The 23,165-nt window shown below is 44.2% G+C and overlaps 2 protein-coding genes across 4 annotated transcripts in view; one reads left to right on the forward strand and one right to left on the reverse strand.

The window, feature by feature from the left end:
• Positions 1-6,530, forward strand: part of XPO5 (exportin 5) — a 35,076-nt gene extending 28,546 nt beyond the window's left edge. The window contains exons 26-32 of one of the 2 annotated variants that reach the window (XM_082216226.1): positions 773-867; positions 2,187-2,249; positions 2,408-2,490; positions 2,904-3,011; positions 3,181-3,321; positions 3,521-3,685; positions 5,014-6,530. In XM_082216226.1, coding sequence (XP_082072352.1) covers positions 773-867; positions 2,187-2,249; positions 2,408-2,490; positions 2,904-3,011; positions 3,181-3,321; positions 3,521-3,685; positions 5,014-5,151 — 793 coding nt within the window. In that variant the 3' untranslated portion in view covers positions 5,152-6,530. Of the gene's footprint in view, positions 1-769; positions 868-2,186; positions 2,250-2,407; positions 2,491-2,903; positions 3,012-3,180; positions 3,322-3,520; positions 3,686-5,013 lie in introns of both variants that reach the window. The other variant, XM_082216227.1, reaches the window with a different exon arrangement.
• A 374-nt stretch (positions 6,531-6,904) lies between these two features.
• POLR1C (RNA polymerase I and III subunit C) lies at positions 6,905-23,121 on the reverse strand. 2 transcript variants are annotated; one of them, XM_082216264.1, is made up of 9 exons: positions 22,993-23,121; positions 21,881-21,952; positions 20,117-20,224; positions 18,184-18,316; positions 17,566-17,682; positions 17,172-17,321; positions 9,361-9,510; positions 8,154-8,270; positions 6,905-7,566 (listed from the first exon to the last, which is right to left on the reverse strand). In XM_082216264.1, the coding sequence occupies exons 3-9, from the start codon at positions 20,198-20,200 to the stop codon at positions 7,448-7,450; spliced, it is 870 nt and encodes a 289-aa protein (XP_082072390.1). In that variant the 5' UTR covers positions 20,201-20,224; positions 21,881-21,952; positions 22,993-23,121; the 3' UTR covers positions 6,905-7,447. The 2 variants fall into 2 exon arrangements, with proteins under 2 accessions (XP_082072390.1, XP_082072389.1); XM_082216263.1 differs by lacking the exon at positions 22,993-23,121 and adding an exon at positions 22,668-22,949.
• Between the last annotated feature and the right edge of the window lie 44 nt (positions 23,122-23,165).

Genomic DNA, 23,165 nt, shown 5'->3' on the forward strand with positions numbered 1-23,165 from the left:
ATGTCTGCACTACTGCAGTCTCTCTTGAAGGGGGCAACCAAAGCCGTAACATTTTCTAAAACACCTAACACCGACTAAAAGATGTGGGGAAATTAAAAGGTTTTCACCTTGTGCCCAGAGGTCAAAGAATTCAGAATATCTTTTCTAAAGAGAGTGCGCCAAGGTCTGGGTGCCGCAACCAAAAAGATCCTTTCCCATGCTTCCTCTGATTGTGGAAGTGCCTAGAGAAGGGCTCTACCGACAGTGTCTAGTATCAGGCAGCTTCATAGGAGTGCAAACAGTCTTTTAGATTACCTGGGTCCCAAGCAGTTATGGTTAAGACCAGCAGCTTGAATTATGTTCATAAATAGGCCAGAAACAGTGAGAGATGTTCCTTGCGGCTGTATTTTGCACCATTTTAAATAGCCACGTACTCATCAAAGGTAGCCCCACATATAATACATTAAAATAGCATAACCTGAGTGTTCTGAGGGCAACAATAACAAATACCAGATTGCTTCTGTCCAGGGTAAACGGACATCTACCTGAGCTGTGTTTTCTGTCACAGATAACCATTTGGGCATCAAAAGTAAAGGCTAGATCTAATTGCACCCCAAGTTATGAACCTGATCCTTTAGGAGAGTGCAACCCTGCCTAGGACAGACTGAACCTCACTGTCCAGGACAGATGAGCTACCCATCAACATTACCTTCATCTTGGTGATGCCATCATGCTCAGCTTCAGTTGTAGTCTATCTTGCGTTTTTAAAATGGATCGTCTTTTCCTTCAGCAGTGACGAAGATGCAGCAGATGACAACCCAGAATCCCAAGAGATGTTAGAGGAGCAGCTAGTTAGGGTGCTTACCAGAGAAGTTGTGGATCTAATTGGTGAGAGAAACTAGTAGGTTGCATGAAAAGCCTGGGTCATCTGTAGTATGTCTCTCTGAGCAAAATAAATTCCAGTAGTATGTTCTGGGATTTGTGGGACCACAGTGGCTTGTTGTGACAATTCTTAATCTTGTTCTTCATGCTCCAAAAGTGCTTCCATTGTCAAAGCTGTCATTTTTCAGTCTTACGCTGCACACCCAATTTAGGCCTAAATAGGGCCTAGAATACTGGTTTTCAGTCTGTGTTCCTTGGAAGTTTATTAATTCCTTAATTGGAGAAAATGGTAGTGAGAGACAAGCTGCCCAAAATGTATGGCAACGGAGTTGGGCATGTTGTACATCACACTATATTTTCACACAGGGTGGCAGCAAGGCCAAAACAATTCTGCCAGCACCTTGTGGGATCTGATAGCATGACCTAAAATGTGGCCCAGAATCCTTTGTGGTGATTTTGCAGTAGAGGGACAGGACTTCCTTAGCAGATAAATGGCTGTAGAAATTGTTCCCTGAGAATAAGGAGTTTGGATGCTACTGGCCTAAATAACTGCCATCCTTTTTGGAATTGGGTCTTATAGCTTCCTTTGACATTTGGTTTAGGTGTTCAAGACACATAACCAAGCAATAGCCTTTCTCTAGTGACCTCCAGAGTGCTTCATATGTAGGTTTCCAACCATACCAAACCTCTCACCCTGATGGGAGGCTTGGAGGAAATACTGTTCCATTTGAAATACATTTTGCTCTGCAAAGGTGGGTTGCACCCATTTCCTCCTAACATGCCTTATTATCAATATATAGTAATATCTTCCTATAGACATAAAAATGCAAGGCTGTCATCATGCATAGCTCCCATTGGAAATACCATCCTAGATTTGTGTGAAGTCAGGGTGGGGTAAGGTGTTGAAGATGTGAGAGGAGAAAGATGCCAGAGGTTCCCACAGGAGTGGCCTATGTGAAAGGGAAATTACACGAAGGATGGGGGAGGACACACGAACACGGGGGCGAAGGTGAAAATGAGTACAAAGTGAGACTGGAGAATAGAAGAGAGGTGGTTTTAGAAATGGGGAAGGTGAAAAGTGAACTTAGTTGTTGCTTCAGGTGAGAAGGGGAAGCCCTAGGAGGTTAATGTAGAGGAATGCAAGGGGGATTGGCTAACAGAGTAAGGAGGGCACAGCCTCCAGTGCATTGATATACATTATATACATATAAAGGCATTGCAAAGGAAGAATTAAGTTGGGTAGTCCTGAGGGGGATGTGTAATGTCTTGTAAAGTTTTTTTCCTGTGAATATCTCACATTTCCCCCTCCCCTGGTGTATTTGCAGCTGTTTGCTGTGTCGCAAAGAAGGGTGCTGAGCAGAACAGTGCTGTTGCTGCAGATGGAGATGGTGCGTAAACGGATTGTCCTTTCTGTTCCACATTTGAGGTCTATTCTGAATCAGATTAATCATTAAGCTAACAAATCAATGGGCTCTCAGTTTCCCACCTCAGCCATGAAGCTGAGGTTCCATGAAGAATGCATTCACATCGCCTTTTTTCCCCGTAGATGAGGAGATGATGTCTACAGAGGTGACTCCTCCATCTAATTCTGAGCTCACTGAATTGGGCAAGTGTTTGATGAAGCAAGAGGTAAGGAAGCTGAGCTTCCATTCCTTCCTCATGTTGTGTGCACATTTTGAAAGAGACTTTCCTTTAGTAGACCCTTCTAAGCCTAAAACAGAGCTCTGAACTTTTATTGGAGAAACCCTTGGCCTTAGAAATTCAGTAACAGTTGTGAGCTTCAGTCAGCCAAATGCGCCCTCCACATATCAAGGTTCCTGGGCAAATCTGAGTCCGAGATGGCTGATTGTCCTAGACGAACTGGAAGGGCATCAGGGAGCTTTCGTGGCTGATATGATCATAAATCCTTTTTCAGCCTTTTTTACTTTGGCCTTCTTCAATATCACAGCACATTGTACAATACTTAGACTCAAGAGCCTTTGTTCTCAGGAACCAAGAACAAATCTCACAGGCTGCCACGTGTCTGTCTTTTCTCTCTCCAGAATGTCTGCAGTGCTCTGCTGGTTACAGCCTTCACATCCCTTTCATGGAAGGATACATTGTCCTGCCAAAGAACTACCACAAATCTGTGCTGGCCGCTGCTTAAAGAGGTGCTTCCATTACAGGGGCTAGTAGGGTGGAGTGTGGTGAAGATGAATATGGCCAAGAGTTAGTGATTCCTTTTGGGCACAGTGTGCATAGTATGAGTAAAAATCACCTTTTCTGGGAAGATGGGTAGAATCTGGGTTATCTTGCTACATGTTCATCTGTCTTCTGTAGGCGCTTACAAAGAACATGATGATTCCTGAAGCAGTGACCTGGTTTTTCAGAAGTGTACTGACAGGTTTACAAATACATGGGCAACACGACGGCTGTATGGCAGCTCTCGTTCACTTGGCCTTCCAGATCTATGAAGCTTTGGTAAGGAAATGCAGGGGACAGAATTTCTCTTTCTCTCTGTCTGCTGCCATCTTTGAGGATTAGTGGTGATGCAAGCCCACTGAACCACCCCCTATGACCTGATTTGGATCTGGGAGGGAGGCTCTTAATTTCCCAGGGCTTATGTGTTGGTTTTGTTCTGGTAACGATCCTTGTTCACTACCTTCTTTGCTACTTGAAGCGTCCACGGTATGCTGAGCTGAAAGCAGTGATGGAACAGATTCCAGAAATTCAGAAAGACTCCCTAGAACAGTTTGATTCCAAGCTACTCAACGTAACGCTACAGAAAGTAACAGACAAGCGCCGGAAGGACCATTTTAAACGCCTGATCGCAGGCTGCATAGGGGTAGGTTATGGCATCAAGCAGCACAGAAACAGCTCTCTTTCCTACCTCCAGGGAAAAAATGGAACCATGTTGTTGTTTTCATTTATTAATTGCTTCCCATGAGGCATCCCGAAGCAATTTACAACTCTCTCTACCTAGGCTACTGTTAGATCAGTGACAGCTTTTTTTAGCCTATTAGTCCTGACTCTAGGTCCCACCAGCCTCGGGTTACTCACAACAGTAGCAAACTCAAGTGCCTTTCTCTTGAGGTCTAGTTCTCTTTAAAAAAAAAAGGACCTAGGCATGTATTGGCTGCATGGATGCAGCTTCAGTGTGAGATCCACTGTGGTGTAATTGTTAAAGAGTCTTGGACTAGGACTTGGGAGACCCATGTGTAAAATCCCCACTCAGCCATGAAACTCACGGGGTGACCTTGGGCCTGTTGCTCTCCCCCAACCTAATGTACATTTGGGAGGATAAAATGAGGAGGCGGAGAACCATGTTTGCCACTTAAAGCTCCTTGGAGGAAAGATAGGTTATATAATAATAAAAATATTAAATAAATAATCACAGTTTGAAAACACAATATGCTGATCTTTAGAGCAAAGGTTAAAAGTACCTCTCTCATAGCTTGTAATCGGTGGCAGGCCAACTGTTAAGAATGCATTAGCAGGGAGAAAGGTAAAGGGACCCCTGACTATTAGGTCCAGTCATGACAGACTCTGGGGTTGCGGCGCTCATCTCGCTTTATTGGCCGAGGGAGCCGGCGTACAGCTTCCGGGTCATGTGGGCAGCATGACTAAGCCGCTTCTGGCGAACCAGAGCAGCGCACAGAAATGCCGTTTACCTTCCTGCCGGAGCAGTACCTATTTATCTACTTGCACTTTGACATGCTTTCGAACTGCTAGGATGGCAGGAGCAGGGACTGAGCAACGGGAGCTCACCCCGTCACGGGGATTTAAACTGCTGACCTTCTGATCAGCAAGTCCTAGGCTCTCTGGTTTAACCCACAGCGCCACCCGCATCCAGCAGGGAGAAAAGTCATTAGCAAAGATAGCATTTTGTTGCTGGCATGCAGCAAGTCAACTCTGTTTCAACAGAACTGATAGAAGGATGTTGGCAAGGCTTAAAGTACCTTACAGACACTTGAATTGGCTTTGACCCTATCATGGCTCTACCACAAGTTGCCCAGGAAGGTTGAGTTGTTACAATCTCACAATTAAAGGGTTGTGGCAAAATGAAAGTGTTGTATAGGCATGGGAGATATTTTACTTTTTCAGCAGAGGAAATTCTACTGGAGTTATTCTGCATGTGCAATGCCTAATGGAGACTTCTCTTGTTCCTTACAGAAGCCCCTTGGAGAGCAATTTAGGAAGGAAGTTCATATCAGAAACCTTCCCTCTCTTTTCAAGAAGGTGAAGGCACCCCTAGATACAAATACATTGGATAATGAAGATGGAACCCTCATTGCGCTCTTTGAGCAATAGAAGCTCAGGACACTTTCACTACCCCCTTTTCTATTCTGTGTTCTTTCACGGTAGCCATTTGCCTACTTTGTCTACTCTTCCCCCTGTGTTTGGATTCAGCTCTCTCACTGGCCCCCCAGCTCTTTCTGCTTCGGAGGCTGGAGGACTGAGTTCGTCACATCCCATCTACTACACAAAACCTGTTGGATTTCCCTATTTGCATTTGCAGCTTTATTGCACAACCTCATTTTCCTTGGATGGAGCCTAGCCATTCAGCCCTATCAATCAGTGGACCAGTTCTGTCGGAACTAACTTTCACATGGGCACACAATGCTTTTCCAGCGAAGGCAGCATGCTGCCAGATCTCTACTATGTCTTCAATCAGGATCCCTGCACTGTGGCTGCCTCAATATGGCACTACCAGAGGACTCGTCTGCTTCCCTTTGGAAAGGCCCAGCTCTTCCAAGTTAACCCAAGTCTGCACACTGAACATTGCTGAACCCGCCAAGTCTCGGCCGACTTCAAGTTTCTCTAGAGAAGCAGCACTCTGCCATATATCCCATCAAACCGGAGACAGTTCAGGAACTAGTGAAGTCTTTCTTACTGTCAATTTGGCTCAGCCGTACCTCAGGAAGCCTGAAGTGAACTATCGGTCCTCGTTTGGCCTAAGAACATTATAAAAATCGTATCCTAGCTTGAACTCTGGTCTTTGCTGTCAGAAGCCCGAGTACTGTAGACGACAATAGCCCAGGGATACTTTGTGCTGGTCTGAAATACTTAACAACTAGGATGAAATGCTGCATTTGGGGGCGCAGCAGCAGAGTTCTGGATTATCCTCTGCAGTGCCTGATGGTTCAAAATGCCTCCAAATCGGGCCTTAAAGTAGGTTAGGGTTTGCTTGTATAGCATAGGATTCCTAGCCCGCTTTAAAGTTTAAATCTTCAGCACTAATTTGGTCTTTGCTTAACAACTGCCGCAGTAGTTTAGCTGGAGATGCAAAAGAACGTTCATTGGAGAGAAGTACCGGTATGTTTTTAAGTGGCTTTGCAGTGCATAGATCTGGTCACATTAACAGAAAAGCGTGAAGGAAGCAGGCCTTAAGCTGGTGTTCAGATCCTCACTAGTACCCCCAAATCTACTCCAACTTCCGTTTACCCTCTTAAAGTCTTGATCTCAGTGTAACTTTTATTAAAACAAAACTGCCACGACAAATAGCGTTGAAGTCTAGCCTAACTGTATTTATTGTGTCATGAGTATATTTTTAATTTTCTGTGGCCATAATAGAAAAAATAATAATAATGTTAAGGGGTTTTGGTAGGGATGTTGTATCTAAAGATGCCTCCAATCAATTGTGATACACCTCTGAATGTCAATAAAGCTCTTTCAGTTTTATACATAAATTCTTGGTCCTGGGTTTATTCTCACTAATTTGCAGTTCTCACTGAAGCAACTCTTCTCATGTTTGAATTTTACAGCAGCTTTTTTACTATGGCAAAACTTTTATAGGTCAAAAGCTGCACGATTACATTTGCAGCTGGAAAGCTCACCAAATCTATTTAGTCTAAATAAAGTTCATTGCTAAAATTATCTTGGTTATTCATTCTGAATATGGAGTAAAGATCAGTCCCTTCCCTTAAGCAGATAGATTATCATGCTCCTCAACAGTTGAAATTGCCAAACTACATATAAGCTATTAGATCAATAATTAGCCCAGCTGCACCTCCGTTCATGTATTAAAGCAGAAGATAAAAAAATCACCTTACTCCATAGGCAGTTGAGGCCTCAAAAAATATTTAATAAATAATAGAGAAGCTCAATGACACTGTATTTTTTAGAATTCTGCTATTTGAGTGGCAGAAGAATCATCATAGGCATTAGACCTTACTGTGTAGCACCTTTGAGATTATCCATCAATATACATCAGTGGAAAGTTAATGGCAATTCTCAGAAAAGGTGGTCCTGTTACAGGTCTGATGTAGTCTTTTAAAAAAGCAACTTAGAAGATATTGCAATTTCTGGAGCCTACCCATCTTCTGCTTGCAGGATATTTTTTATCCACTTATCATATATCTGGCAAATTTGGTCTTTGCAATAAGCTGCCTAGTGGCATCACATATCCTTGCCTTTTCAGCCACATATCAAATTGAGTGCCACAAAAGTAAAAGGTACATAGCCACTTCAGTCTTTCACATCTGTGGTAGAGGATCAGTTTCTCCATGTCTATTGACCCAGACTTGATTGACGCCCTCCTTCATGACACAGCTGCAGCGATCCCAACCAAGTGAATCCTTATGCTGAACTTTTCAGAAAGAAAAACTTATTTCTTTTGGATGAATTTAAGCTCCTCCAGGAACTGCTGACACTTTCCTATCAATACCTTGATCGCTTCACTCATCAGCACATCTGGAGGCAAGACACCTGTTGACTCAACAGAAACTGAAGAAACGGGATAGAATTAGATCCAAGGTAGCCAGTTTAATAACTGAAAATACAAAAAAAAACCCACCCCAAAACATGCTCCAGGCAAGGCAATTCAATTGGCAACATAATGCCTCAAATGCACTGTGTGGTCTTGTGCTCTTGTTAATAACCCTAAGAATTCAGAACAGTCTTAACATCCAATGGGAAAAGAGGACATTTCTGCTCTTTGAAAATCTTTGTTTTTGTAACAATCAACAACACTTTACTGTTTTTAGATTTTTAAGCACGGTTGAAGGGTAAGCATAAACGTTTGAAGACTGAAATCTGGTGCTAAATCTGTAATCCTGACTCTTTAGAAATAACTCATATTTATGACTTACTCTCAGGTAAGTAGAATTAGGTTGAAGCCTTACTCAGCTAAAATGATTGCCAACTTTGTTTCACATCAGTACATACATGAACAGATTTTACATAGAACTATAGGTAAAAGCATAGAAAACTACTTGAGGCCCCTTAGACGCATGACTACCACCCACAGTTACTACATATAGTAAAATGCCAGAGAAAGGGGCAGCAACAGAAGCATTTGAAGGCTTACTCACAGATGTAGTGATCTCGCACCCGAGCCAAGCGCACAAGGTTCTTCAGGTCATTGTGACGAAAAATTTCTCTACTGAATGTGTCCAATCGAGCGTTAGCCACTCTTGCCACTTTTTGCCCTAGTGAAACAGACCAACACTTAATATGCTAAACAGGTACAGTGGTGCCTCTCAAGACGAAATTAATCCATTCCGCGAGTCTCTTCGTCTAGCGGTTTTTTCGTCTTGCGAAGCAACCCTATTAGCAGCTTAGCGCTATTAGCGGTTTAGCGGCTATTAAAGGCTTAGCGGCTATTAAAGGCTTAGCGGATTAGCGGCTAAAAGGCTATTAGCGGCTTAGCGGCTTAGAAAAAGGGGGGGAGCGAAAAAAAATCGGAACACTTGCAAGACATTTTCGTCTTGCGAAGCAAGCCCATAGGGAAAATCGTCTTGCGAAGCAGCTCAAAACCGGAAAACCCTTTCGTCTAGCGGGTTTTCCGTCTTGCGAGGCATTCGTCTTGCGGGGCACCACTGTATGCTAATGTGTTTACTGAACCTTCCCTCTCTACTGCTGAATTATGACCCTTTCCGCAAGGGGCATATATTCTAATGGAAATAATTTCAAAGAATTTCCTCAAGGCCAGAGCAGTGAGGCCAAAGGTGGCATTTTCCAGGCTAGCCAGAGGACAATTACAGGTGAATCTTATTATGCATAACAACAGGCCTCAAGGGAATTTTACTCCCCAAATATGTGTGCATAAATCATACTACTATTTTAAGGAAATCACCAAGACCTCGAAGAGAGTTTTCACAAGCTAAAATTATCCTGACATGTTGATGGTCAGATAGGATAGGATCCCTGAAACATTGTGCAGACAACAAGCAGAAGGAAAGACTCATAGCCCCAAGTTTTCAATTTCTACAAACCACACTCGACAAAATACCTGGGGGGCAAGGTGCTGTAGGCCAGAAATGAGAGCTCAGAAGAATACACATTTACCCAGACTTGGTATAGAGATGGTGTATCAGCATTTCTGGTTTTCTCATCTCAATAAACATAGCCTCTGATTTTTGCAGTCTAGGGTAGAGATTGGCCCTCCAGAAACTGTTGGATGCCGAGTCTCTCTCATCAGTCCCAGTCAGCATGGCAAAGTCAGAGATGATGGGAGCTACAGTCTTAACAGCTTCTGGAGGGTCACAGAGTCCTCAAAGGGGAGAAGGTACAAAATACCTTTGATTTCCTGGACCTCAATAACCCCAGCAGAAAAGCAGTTCTTCAGCCTCTCAGCTGCTTCTCCTTCGATAGGCTGTAGTAGAGTGATTTCTGGCAATAGCCGGTAACTGGCTGTAGCCACTGGAGAAAACTTTGCATGGTCTTTACCTGAGTAAAGAGAGTGTTCATTAAATAAAAAATCGGAGAGGGACAGCCAGTAAGCAACATGGAACTGTTGTTTTTCTTTAATCAGCCACCTAAACTTATATACACAGCCAGTTCCTTGGTGGTTAATAATTCAAATTACCTGCACTACCTGAAACAGATTAGAAATCAGGTCACTTGGAATTCGAAACAGAGAAAGAATCTATTTCTGTTGCCGCATGATGGACCACACACATATGGACTTTCATTAGCTGCAGAGACATCCTTTGATATCCATTTGCTTGTGCAACAGGGCTTTCAGTTTCTCCTCCCCCACTGCAGTAGCCCAGGCAGGTGCCCCCTAACATCTGCTCCAGAGAGTCACCCAATCCCTGGATTGGTAGAAGGTAGACGGGTGGACTCTTTTTGAAAGACCTCCACCCTTCAGCATCAGGCACAGAATGTTCACAGCACCTAGTTACATAAACCCATCAGTATCTTTTACGCTAGGAAAGCCCTTGCTAACTAATTTGAGTTTCCAGTACAGTGGTACCTTGGTTCTTGAAACTGATCCATTCCAGGATTCCATTCAACTCCCAAACTGTTTGAAAACCAAGGCGTGGCTTCCGATTGGCTGCAGGAGCTTCCTGTACTCAAGCAGAAGCCGCATCGGACGTTTGGCATCCAAAAAACGTTCGAAAACCAGAACACTTACTTCCGGGTTTTTGGTGTTCGGGAGCAGATTTGTTTGTCAACTAAGCCGTTCAAGAACCAAGGGTCCACTGTACCTATGCTAATCCAGATTGATTCAAATGATTTGGAAAGGTAGAATTTATACCTGACATGTCAAACTGGTAGCAAGGCTGATTAACATGTCACATTCCTAGACACAAAAAGCACCACCGCTTTCCCTCCAAAGCTATGTACAAGTATCTAAGATTGGTCAACCTGAGTTCTAGGATGCTTTTCCTCGGCTGTACCACACAATTTAGTCTTTTACCTTCTGAAAATGGAAGTCTATAGTGCCAGTCCTGCCAATGTAGATTCTATTCCCATGGATGGTGTGTCACTTTCAACCATCCTCAAAATACTGATATTTGGTTATTCAGGCAGCAACCTTTTTAGGTGCGTCCAATTGACGTGTGATGGCAGACACGAGCCAGGAAAGTAACCCCTGCACAAAAAGGTCACCGTCCGTACTTTACACAGCCCAAAGGTCACAGGCAGATCTTTAGCAATGCAAAGAGGTGAGAACTGCAAGGTCTCACCATGGACCAGAGACAAGTTTCTTCCTTAAAGCAAAGGCAAACTACTGAACAATCCAGAATGCCCATTCCAACAAACCAAAGACATCCTATCCTCTTGTAAAAAGGATCCTAGCAAAACACATCTTGTAAATCACCAAGGAGCAAATACTAGCCAAACCCAGAAATCTCAGTGGTCCCATGCCCCACATTTCATTTTTATTTTTTTTAAAAAATTATTAACTGGCCAATCACATCAAATTAAATCACATCACATAAATTCCAAATTACAAAGCCAAATTTTTAAATTTTGTTGGGGGAACCCATACTTCAAGATCCAAAGGGGGATTCAAATCATCTTCTTATTACTGCATTAATGTCCAAATCAGTCCCAATCAGCCCAAACAAAATTCATAGTTCTATCCAATCTTATCTTGGTGTTTCCACATCATATCTTGTTCATATAATTTCTCTTTTCCTTTACAATCTCTTCTGTTAGTCTCCTTAAGCCGATAAGCAAATGTAATAATCCTGTGTGAATTTCCCGTTCTTCCCATCTAAGTCCAGATGGTTTCCATATAACATCTCCTTTGTAGATAACATCACTCTTTCCATCATAAATTAGGCAGTTGTCACTCTTAAGTCCCACTGAGGAGTTAATCCACGATATTTAAACAACTCTGTTTCTCTCTTTCTCCTCCCAGACTCAAGGGACAGTGCCTCCCAAAATGGTGACGGCATTTTTAACTGCATCATTCCAAAACTCTTAACTTTCCAGCTTCGTCTTGGAACATTGCTTTGGTTCGAAAGTTTATCTCCACACAGCCTTAAATCTGCAGCTTAAGTCCTTAAAACGACATTTCTGACTCATTAGGGGAGGGGATTCTTGTTTAATCACATAGAAAAATAAATGAGGGGTTTTCCCCCCCTCCCCCCTCAGTCATTTGCCGTTACCGTTATCTTGACGTATCTTCTCACATTTTATTCTTGTCTTGTTTTATCAGAGATCTTGTCACGGCTAAAATGGCCGCTGTTTCTTTAATGCGAATAAAGCTGGGTCAGCATGACTCAGCAGTCTGCACCAAGTTGTATATATAAGTGAGAAATGTTAGTTTGGGCTGTGGCTGGTGTTTGGGTTGGTTGGTGCTGGTGTGTATAGGTATTCAGTCGTGTTTTGCACAAAGACTTTTAATAAAACTCTGCAAGGATATTCCCGTGGACTCTTTTTGTGCCGACAAGGAGGCTGAGAAGATAAAGGGAGGTCAGAACCCTTTCCTTCTTTTTTTTGCTTTTTTACAAACACTGACAGGTTATGGGCCCAGTGTTTCTGAGCATGTGCAGAGTGAAAAACGACTAACAGCATTTCAGCAAGGAGCTGGTGAGTCCTGGTGGTGTACGGAGACAGTGGCTGTGCGTTGGAGCAGTTGGTGGCAAGCTGTAACTATCTGCAGCGACGCTGGAGCGGCTAGGATCTGAGGATCAGGAAAGCACTCAGCGTCGGCTACTGGAACAGTTTGAACTGCTAGAGGACCACAGTAGGCGACTCACAGAGCGGCTACACCAGTTGCAGAGCCAGGCAGGACCTGAGGGTCAACAGAGGCAGCAGCTAGAAGCCGGTGAGTGCCAGCCAGGACCATCTAGTTGGACTCTAAAGAGAGAGTCAGGAGAGATTGCTGGAGGCCCTACAGAAGGGGCTCAGCAAGCACCAGCAGAGATGGCAGATTTACAGTCTTCCCAAGTTGTAAATATTGGGGGAGGCATCCCTTTTGAACTTCTCTCAGAGAGCAAATGGCTGAGTTGGTCAATTAAAATGCAGCAGTTGTTAAGGAGAGATGGACTGTGGGACTGTGTTGAAACTGAGGTTTTGAGGACTGACTCTGCTGAGAAAAAACGGCTGGATGAAAGGGCCCGTGTCCAAATTATGCTGTGTTTGAACAACTCTCAGTTATTGCATGTAGCAAATGCCAGCACAGCGTTTGAGTGCTGGAATTTATTAAGGGCAATGCATGTCAGAGAAACTGCTGGAACTATCATTTCTCTGACCAGAAGGCTGTTCAGGACTGTTATGAAAGAAGGTGGGAGTTTGGCAACTCATCTTCAAACGCTGAAATCTCTGTTTCTTCAACTACAACAGAGAGGTAAGCGTTATGATGAGACTGACCAAACCTACACTATCCTTTCAAGTTTGCCTGAAAGCTGGTTGCCTGTGATTAACAGCATGGAGAGTATGCATCCCCGAGATCTGACCCTTGAGTATGTGGTTGGCAGATTGACCGAAGAAGCAGAAAGAAGGTCAGATAGACAGGCTGAACTCCAAGAACGGAGGAGTTGCAGCCAAGGGGGCCAGCAGCAGAATCTGCCAATGGAGCAACGCCAAGGTTTGGACTTGGCCATGGCGGTGAGGAGGTGCTATAGATGCAACCAACCCGGGCATCTCAAGCGTCAATGCAGGGCAAGACTTCCAGGAGACGACATGGAGCAGAGACAGCAATCGACACAGAAACGTAAGCAGAAGGGGTTCTCTTCAGGGAAGCAGAACACGCGTTCTGCTCAGCTTGTGTCTGCATTTTCTCGGGAGGAGAGAAAGATACCTCGGGGAACATGGTTGCTGGACTCTGGCAGCAGCAGGATTATCTGCAATAGTCGGGAGGACTTTAAGACCCTGGAGAAGCCAGCTGATGGAAAAGACTCAATTTATCTTGCTGATGGTCGTAGAAGCAAGATTGATGGCCAGGGAACATGTTTCCTGCAGTGCTTGAACACTACTCTACCAGAGACTCTGTTTGTCAGCAGTTTGGACTATTGTTTACTGTCTGTAAGCTGTTTGATTAAAGCAGGGTATAGTGTTAAGTTCACGCAGGATGGCTGTCTGATAAAGAATGGAACTCAGGTATGTGGCCATGCAAAGTTGGAAAATGGGTTATATGTAATGCAGGACAAGCCAGTTAAAGCAGCCCAGGTGGTTCAGGATAATTTGCCAGTTCATAAGGGGTGTGTACATCAACTGCACAGAAAACTGGGTCACGCCAATTTCCGTGTGCTTTCAGAAATGCAAAAGGTGTGCAAGAACCTAAAAGTAAATAGCTGTAACTGTTTCCTAGATTGCAATGTATGTAAAATGGTCAAATCTAAGAGGAAGCCTGTGGCTTCTAAAAGTGACAGAGTATCTAAAGAGGTTTTAGAACTTGTCCATTGTGACGTGATAGGCCCTTTTCCACAGAAGACTGAAGGGGGCGCCAGATATGCTTTTCTGGTAATAGATGACAAATCACGTTTTAGTTGGCTGTTTTTGTTAAAGCAGAAATCTGAGTGTTTCCCCACATTCAGAGAATGGGTTGCCCAAGCTGAAAAGCTCTTCGCTCGGCCTGTTGTGCAGCTGCAAACAGATAGGGGCGGAGAATTTCTGAACAAACAATTTGGGACATGGTTGCGACGTAAGGGGATCACTCACCGTTTGACTAACCCTTATAGCCCTGCTGAAAATGGTGTGTGTGAAAGACGTGGGGCTGTGATACAGTCAGTAAAGGACTGCCTGCTAGTGGATGCAGGATTGGGTCACAACCATAGGCTGTGGGGCGAGGCTTTTCTGACCGCGAATTTTTTGATTAATAGAACCTGGTCTAGCTCTATAAAAGATATTCCATATCGTGTGTTGTTTGGGAAAGAACCAGAGTGGACAATGCTCCATAATTGGGGTTCTTGGGCACATGTAAACATTCCCAAAGCTCAGCGTCAGAAAGGGGGCGCTAGAGCGCAGAAACTGCGGTTTGTGGGATATCAGTCCTATGGCAAAGGGTGGCGTTTCAATTTACGCCCAGGACGAGTGGTTCTGTCACGAAGTGCAGACTTCGCTGACCAGGACAGATGGACTGTGATCCATGCCAACCCTGATTGCCTACTGCCCCTGCAAGTAAGAGAAGAGGCTTCTTCTCAGCCATTGGCAACACAGGAGCAGAATGAGGAAGAGGCACAGATTTCCCCAAAAGATGTGGCAATAGATAATACTTCTCTAGAGGAGGAAGAAGAGCCAGAGATAAGGGGGGAAGAAGTAGTAGTTGTGCCTAGGCGCTCCCAGCGTTCAAACAAGGGTGTACCTCCTCAGCGTTTGACCCTAGGAGGAGTGAGAGAATGCAATGCGAGTTGTGTGGAACCACAAAGTTATAATGAAGTCTTAGACTTACCCCCTGGGGAACGTGCTTTGTGGGAACAAGCTATGAAAGAAGAAATGGACTCTTTTAAACGTAACAAAGTGTTTGAGGTCATAATGCCGCCACCTGGTGGCAGAGTGGTGTCATGCAAGTGGGTTTACAAAAGAAAGACCCTTGCATCTGGGGAACCACGTTTTCGAGCCAGATTAGTAGCCAGAGGGTTCACTCAGATTAAAGGGGAGAGTTATGATGAAGTGTTTTCTCCCACGGTAAAGAGTGAAACTTTTCGTTTAATGCTTTCCATTGCTGCTGTAAGACAACTAGCAGTGCACCATTTTGATGTTGATGCTGCATATCTGCATGCAAATTTAGACCATGAAGTGTTAATGAGACAACCCCCTGGGTTTGAAGAGGAGAATGGTGCAGTCTGGCGTTTGAGAAAGGCTGTTTATGGTCTCAAACAAAGTGGAAGGTGTTGGAACCAGTGTTTAAATGAAGCCCTTGTAAAACTTGGTTTTAAAAGGAGTGTGGCTGATCCATGCTTGTACACCAAGGGGACAGGCAACAAATATCTAATGCTCTTAGTCTTTGTTGATGATTTGCTTGTGGCAGGGAGTTCCACAGATGAGATCCGGAAGCTCACAAGTCAACTAGAAAAGAGGTTTAAGCTTAAAGCCTTAGGGCCTGTAAGCAATTACTTGGGAGTAGAAGTAAGGCAGGAAGCTGATGGAAGCTTCCTATTGAGCCAGAAAGAGAAAATTCTTCATTTAATAGAGCAGTTTGGCATGGAAAACTGCAAGCCAGTCCAGACTCCCATGACACCAGATTTCCCAAAGACACTGTGTGATGATGAATTTGATCAGCCTGAGTTGTATCACTCAAAAATAGGATCACTGTTGTATTTAAGCCAGTGGTCAAGGCCAGACATTGCATGTGCTACAAATGTTCTGAGCCAACGTGTATCTAAACCCAGTACTGCCGATTGGCGTGCTTTGAAAAGGCTTATCAGATATCTAAAGGGGACATTAAATGTATGTTTAAAGATATCTAGTACACAAGATGAAAAACTAGAAGTATTTGTTGATGCGGACTGGGGAAGCTGTGTAGCTACTAGAAAATCTACAAGTGGAATGGTTATGATGTTTGCCAATTCCATAATTGGATGGAGGTCAAAGAAACAAGGATTTGTTGCAACCTCATCCTGTGAGGCAGAATATGGGAGCCTATCGCTAGCATGCAATGAAATCATGTGGTTTATACAGATACTAAAAGATCTAGATTGTAAAGTAGATTTGCCTATCCAAGTGTATGAAGATAGCCAATCGTGCATTGCATTAGCGGGCTCGGAAATAATGAAATCCGCATCCAAACATATTGCTATCCGTCATGCGAATGTGAGAGATTGTGTACAGAATGGGGTAATCAAACTGGAGTACTGTCAGTCACAAGTTAATATTGCTGATTTGTTTACCAAGCCTTTGCCAGCAACATCCCATAATGAATTGATGACAAAACTGGGTTTATGTATATAATGTATGTATGCATTGTTTCTGTTGGGGTTTTTCGCATTTAAGAAACAGAAGGGGTGTCACGGCTAAAATGGCCGCTGTTTCTTTAATGCGAATAAAGCTGGGTCAGCATGACTCAGCAGTCTGCACCAAGTTGTATATATAAGTGAGAAATGTTAGTTTGGGCTGTGGCTGGTGTTTGGGTTGGTTGGTGCTGGTGTGTATAGGTATTCAGTCGTGTTTTGCACAAAGACTTTTAATAAAACTCTGCAAGGATATTCCCGTGGACTCTTTTTGTGCCGACAAGGAGGCTGAGAAGATAAAGGGAGGTCAGAACCCTTTCCTTCTTTTTTTTGCTTTTTTACAAACACTGACAGATCTCTTCTATCAGCACTCTTTATTCCCCCTCTTTCCTTGAAGTATGTGCAATTTATCTCGTCCAAATTGTTTCTTTTGAAGATTATTGCAGCTAGTGGCGCGGATCAGAAACGGCTTCGAGGAGTACCGGAATCCCACAGGAGGGCTTTGTGCCTAGTGCCCCCATCCCCACAAATTCGGGAGTGGTGTAGGGCACAGCAGGCAAGGGCCGTCCCCCCCACAATCCTGGGGGGGTGGGGGGTAAGGAGGCTAATTACCCCCAGCATAGCCTCCAAATTACCTCATGTGGGTCGGAGAGATGTTATTGTCAGCCATCTTCCAATGCGCCCCCTAGTGGCCCCCCATGCCCCATGCCCCACATTTCCAAAAAGTTTGCCAACTCCATCCCAGTACTCCAGCTGCCTCACCAATGCCTTTGACGCAGTGCATAAGTACATCGATCTCTTGGCCAGGCCGCAGCTGGGCAATGAGGATGTCGTCATGTACAGGACGGAACTTGGCATTCATGTTGTCGGCCTGAGAGCCCAGGGGCACCCATTCCATGTGCCTGCTGTAAACTGAAAAAAGAAAAGGCCAAAAAAGACTTGCGTCTGTAACAAGGCAGACAACTGAATCAACTCTTCACTCCTCTCTCCACAAAAGGAAACAAACAATAGGCTGGAAGCTGGGGAAGGCATAAAGCAATTAATAATGCAAAGCAAGCTCTGGTGTTGTCATCTCAGAGCTTCAGGAGTGAGAGAGCAAAGGGACTGGGGACTGTCTCTCTCATGACACTAATAGCAAAAGAAGGAGCAGCTTTACCTTTATGGTTGATATACAATTCATTAGGGTCAGATGATTCCTTGGCTGCCTGAGGATTCCTGTGGCACTTTATTTTCAACTGGAATTGCAGAGTGTTAATTTCATCACATTCGTCTTCTGCAAAAGGAACGGAAGAATAAACTGAAGCTACCCTGAGCAACTGCCGCTTCCACTGGATGCCCAGGTTCCTCTGGTGCAGGGGATGGCTAATCTTTTTGGAGGCCAAGCATTGCATTGACCCACAGTCAACCACTGGAGGCCAGGAGTCAAAGTGGGTGTGGCCAAAGTGTAAGAGTGGGCGTGGCTGACTTCTAAAGGATGCCTTTTTTAAAAGACACATTTTGTTGGGGCACAAATACCTTTTGGTATTACGCAATCACAGCAGCGGAGTCATGGGTTAGTAAAATAAAATAATGATGCATTTTTTTACTGGACAAATTGCAGAGAAGGCTACAAAATTCCTTTTGGCATTGTAATATCACAGTGGAAAGGGATCAGTAAAAAATAAATAAATGGGGGGGGGGTCTTAGTGGGCTGTATGCAGCCTGTAAACTAGCCACCATTGTTTTAATTTCTAGTCTGTCCTAGCCCATGGGATCTTCCACAAATTCTTCTCACCTTCACTCTTGTATTCAAAGAGACGAGGATCTGCACAGATAGGAATCAGTCCCAAGCGATGAGCTAGAATTTCATCCTGCACAATGGAGGTGTTATTGTACACAAAGACCTTCTCTACGGCCATGGTTGGCACCTAAGCAAGAGTAAAAAAAGGTCATTTCAAATCAATATCCAGACACATTTCCTCTCAAAGCAGCAGTCCTCAATAAAGAGCTTCAGAGATCATTTCAGCCCTACCTGCATTGAAAGAGGCCGTGGTGCAGCTGCTCCTAAAGACGCTAGCTCTGGACCCTTTGGATTGGAACAGGTATCAGCCAAAACATCCCTTTTGGGGGATCTGATGGAGAGGACCATGGTAGGGCAGCTGCAGGCATTCTAGGAGGACAACTTGGGACCAGTTTGCCTATGGGATCACCTTACCCCACATGTGCCCAATTGACCCCTTCAAATGGCAGAATTGGAACTACTACAGATGCCACGTAATACCCATTTGAAATAACTTGGTTGTTTAGTGTGTGTAAGTTCCCTGCACTTTGGAACTCCCTGAACCTGCTAAAATTATTCTTGTTTAGACAAGCCCAGCCAGATGCTTAGGAAGCTATGGTGATTTTAATCTGTTTCCATGTTTCAACCTTTGTGTGTTTTAAAGTATGGCTGTGATTTTTTCTCAGTTTTGTTGTTTTATCTTTTTGTAAACTGTTTTGCAGGTGTGTTTTTTACAATCAAGTGGTGTATAAATAAAATGAAAGTTTGTTTAAAACTTCACTATTGGATTTTAAATTTCTTTAACCTGCCCTGGAACCATATGGTAAAATGTGGGTAAGAAATCAAGTAAAATTAATAAATGAGGACCAGTTTAGTGCACTGATGAGGACACTGGGCCAGGAAGTTTGTCTACACCTCACCATTAGCAAATTCATCAAGGATGGTTTAAAATATTACCAAGGCATTTTATTTTGAGAATGAGCTTGTGTGATTCAGCAAGTGGCCTATCTACTCCCTTAGTCTGTTTGCAACAAAGACTAGCCAGGTGCCACCAAGAATCTCATAAGCAGAGATGCCACCATTCATTGTTAGTATGCAATGCAGGGGACTAAGATTTATACTGCTTCTAAATACAGAAAAAATAGCAGGAGTCTTGTGGCACCTTAAATACTATCAAGTGTATTATGGAATTAAGCTATCATGGAACAGCTCAATGGGTTTGAGCATTGATAGCTCAGTTAGTTAGAGGGTGGTGCTGATAATGCCAAGGTCGCAGGTTCAATCCCCATATGGGACGCCTGCATATTCCTGCAATGCAGGGGGTTGGACTAGATGATCCTCAGGATCCCTTGCAACTCTACAATTCTATCATTCTATGACTCAAACTCATCATAAGAATTTGAAGGTTTTGTGTAGTCACATTGGCCAAGAGCTGTTCCTCGATCCATGCTCTATGAAAGTGCCTAACACCAATGGCACTGACACATCCAATAAAACACTAAAAATCTGATTTATACAAATTATCCCCAAATGACTAGATAATCTATACACAGCACCAAGCTTGCTATTCCAGACAACAGTTTTTCTAGATTCTAATGGCATCTGAAATTCATGAATGTCTGCTTGCTTTCCATAACAGAGAAGTATATTTTAAACATTGCAACGTTCAGATGTGTTTCTATATATTTCAAATGGTTCCCAAGGCCTCCCATCTCATTTTGCCCACATTGGAGTCTTTAACTAACCTGCTCAACAGATTTCCCCCCAACATATTTTTGTATATTTTTCAGGGAAATCCGAAATATATTTATTGTATATTCTAAAACAACTCCATTCTGGCCTTTTTGTACTTGCAGAAAGGAGTAGCAGCCAAACCTGGGCAATAATGTTCAACTAAAGGATTATCTTGCAAGTGTCTTATTAGTTGCTTGGGAAGAGAAACGGATACCTCAGCAAGCAAGATGCGTCGGAAGGCATTAGCAATGGCAGCATCAATCCCCACCATGTCAAATTCCAGAGTGCTTTCATCCATGTGCGTCACATCTACTCTGAAATTCTGTTGGGGACAAGAAGGACAAGTGTTCAAAATGGACATTGTTTGTAGGTTTAATATGATAAAAATGCCATGAAATAAAATGTGGCAAGTAACCCACACAACCCAAGGACCCATGGCTGGTGCTCATTGGGAACCGTAGGGTGGAAGGCAAGGAGACCAACAGTAGGTGACACCAGAGCCAATGTCAGATAGAACCAACTAATTTTAGCTTTGCTACTATCCACCTCCCTGCTGAGTCGTACAAGGACAACAGAGACCAAGCAGGAGGAGGTTCATGGCCAGTGCTACCCCCTGGACTAGATGTAAGAAAGAAGGCAGGCACGCGAGGACTTGTTCAGGGTTAGGTGAACTGGGTGGGGCAGTGTCATCTTTCTTCTAAGAGAGCACCCTTCACTGACAACAGTGCAATACGACACAGCAGTGTAAAAACTTAATGACAGAATGGGCAAAGGGCAATTGAACCAGAGTGAAATGTTTGCATGAATAAACATGTTTTAACTGCCCTTGGAGACATTATAATGTATTTCTGACTGAGAGTCATTTGCCTACCACCACCACCAGCAGCATCATTCTCAACAAACCTCAAGCTAAGATGCACTTTTTCATTTGTGTACCTTTGAAAAGCCTCCTGCAGCACACTTTAAACCCACAGCCCAGATGCATAGTGTCCAACTAGGCTGACAGCATTTCTGAATTCTTGTCTGAACAGTACGACAGCCTGAACAAAGCTACAAATCATTCCTAACCACTGGCCCTGCTGGCTGGAGTGATGAGATTTTTGATCTCAAGCATCTAGATGCAATCAGGTTGGAGAAGGTTGATCTACAAAGACAGGATATTCCACAACCCTACAGGTTGCTATTTTTGCATGCCCCCACAATTACTAAGTGATGCAAGATTCCAGGGGTTTAGGTGGTTACCCAGGATTCATGTTTCCTTTCGGAAATGAGGCACAGTGGAGATTGTGGTGTCTTTACAATATATGGTTTATTTACATACATACACACACACACACACACATAACCTGAGCCTACAATGGAGGGTCTTGTTTTTCCCATAGCCGCAGACTTAGATTCAATTAAAAATCAAACATTGATCTCAAATGTTGCTATGAGTCTCCCTCCAGCTTACTGCTGTAGTTCTATGTCACCTCACTGCCAACTCTCAATTCTTGCTTTTGTCTTTTTCCAGTTACCAGTCAGTTGAAGGAGGAGGGCATCCATTTGCTGCCTCACACAGATCCACTTTCCTTTGTTTCCCTTAACTGCTCATCACACTGGCTATCACCTCAACACAGGAAGCTAGTCTAGTTTATATTTTAACACTTGCTGGATCCAGGGGTTAGAAGGAAGCTGCATACAGCCTTCTTCCTCCCACCACAAATTAACACTATGAAGGACATCAGTAGGCACAAGAAAAAACATTAAGAGGTGGGGAAACCTGGGGTTCTCCATATGCGCATGGACTACAACTTCCATCATCCTTAACTATTGGCCATGCTGGCTGGGGCTGATGGAGTTGGAGTCAAACAACATCTGGACGGCCACAGGAAGGCCACTGGAGGGGGGATCCCTGGCCTAAAGGAAGCCAGCATTTTAGAATGTCCAATAGGAAGATGGACTCCAACCCATTTACTTAAGCACCAAAAGTACTCACCTTTTCAAACTTCTCCTTGTCCCAGGCATCATCATACCCAGAGTAATTCCCAGGAAAGTCTGTTGTGTGGACCTGGAAGAAGAAAAGACCACAGCTCAGTGGTATAGCATGTAGTTTGAACCCACAAGGTTCCAGGCTTAGTCCCCAGCTAGAGCTAGGAAAGGCTCTTGCCTGAAACCATGGAGAGTCGCTGCCAGCCAAAGTATAAGATACCAAGAGAGACAGACCCAGGGTCTGACTCAATGTAAGGCAGATTCAGATGTTCAAAGGGCAGAACGAGTGGCAGATATTCACTTTACTTAGCTATCTGCAGCACAAAGGGAGAGGGCAGAATTCACACGTGTGTGTTACTGGTTATCTAACGATTGCCCAATAAGTCGACTTGCATGTGGAAAACAGGCAAAACTTCCCAAGCATCTCAGACACATCACTTCAACTCTAACACATCACTTTGTTTTTAATGAAGCCACTTCATATATGCCAACCAATAGATGTTTTCTGTATCAGTAGAGTAATTTAGTTAGATTTTTGCATTGGGCTTTCATTTTGTAATGGACATCGGTCATTAAAAAGACAGTATAAATAATAAAATAAATATATATGAATCGTTGAGCAGGAACTACGCCTGTCCACACCAAAGACTGGCGCCACGCGCACGAAACACGCAGCTCTCGGCGCGTGTATCCCTTCCAGTCCCCATGAAGCTCCACACTCAGCCCTTTAGCTGCCTCCACTTCGGGACCAGAGGCTGTCGCTCCTCCGGCACCTTTCCCGCTCTTTAACTTACGTTGCGGACGCCAAACTCGCCCAGGACCACCCGGCTCCGCATCTCTTCCACGCTCCTGGACGCCGCCATCTTCCCCTCCACCGGCTGCGGAAGAAACACGCAGCGGCGGCGCGCGGCTTCGAGTTTTGTTTTCAGGAGGAAGGCGGGGGGAGAGCAAAGCTTTCTGCGTCACGTGATACAGGCCAGCCTATGGCTGAGGCACATTCATAGACCGAAAGGAAAAGACGTTGCTCGCGTTCAACCTGCCATGTTGTGCGTGGCGTCAAAAAACGCTCCTTGTATCGGTTTGGCCTAGAGCTGAATACATATTGGCCTCGAGTGCTACCTGTTAGGCTTTCCTTTTCCTCTCTGTCCGTCTCTCACGGCCCGCAGCTTCATAGGTCCCTCCTTGGGCAGCCTAGTCCGGAGCAACCAAGATGGCGCAAAGGATATGTCGCCTGTCACGAAATGTCGCGAGAGCTCCTAAGTCTCCACGTCCTCAGCTTGGCTGGGACGGTC

The sequence above is a fragment of the Podarcis vaucheri genome, assembly GCF_965113315.1.
Source record: "Podarcis vaucheri genome assembly, chromosome: 3".
NCBI classification, from domain to species: domain Eukaryota; kingdom Metazoa; phylum Chordata; class Lepidosauria; order Squamata; family Lacertidae; genus Podarcis; species Podarcis vaucheri.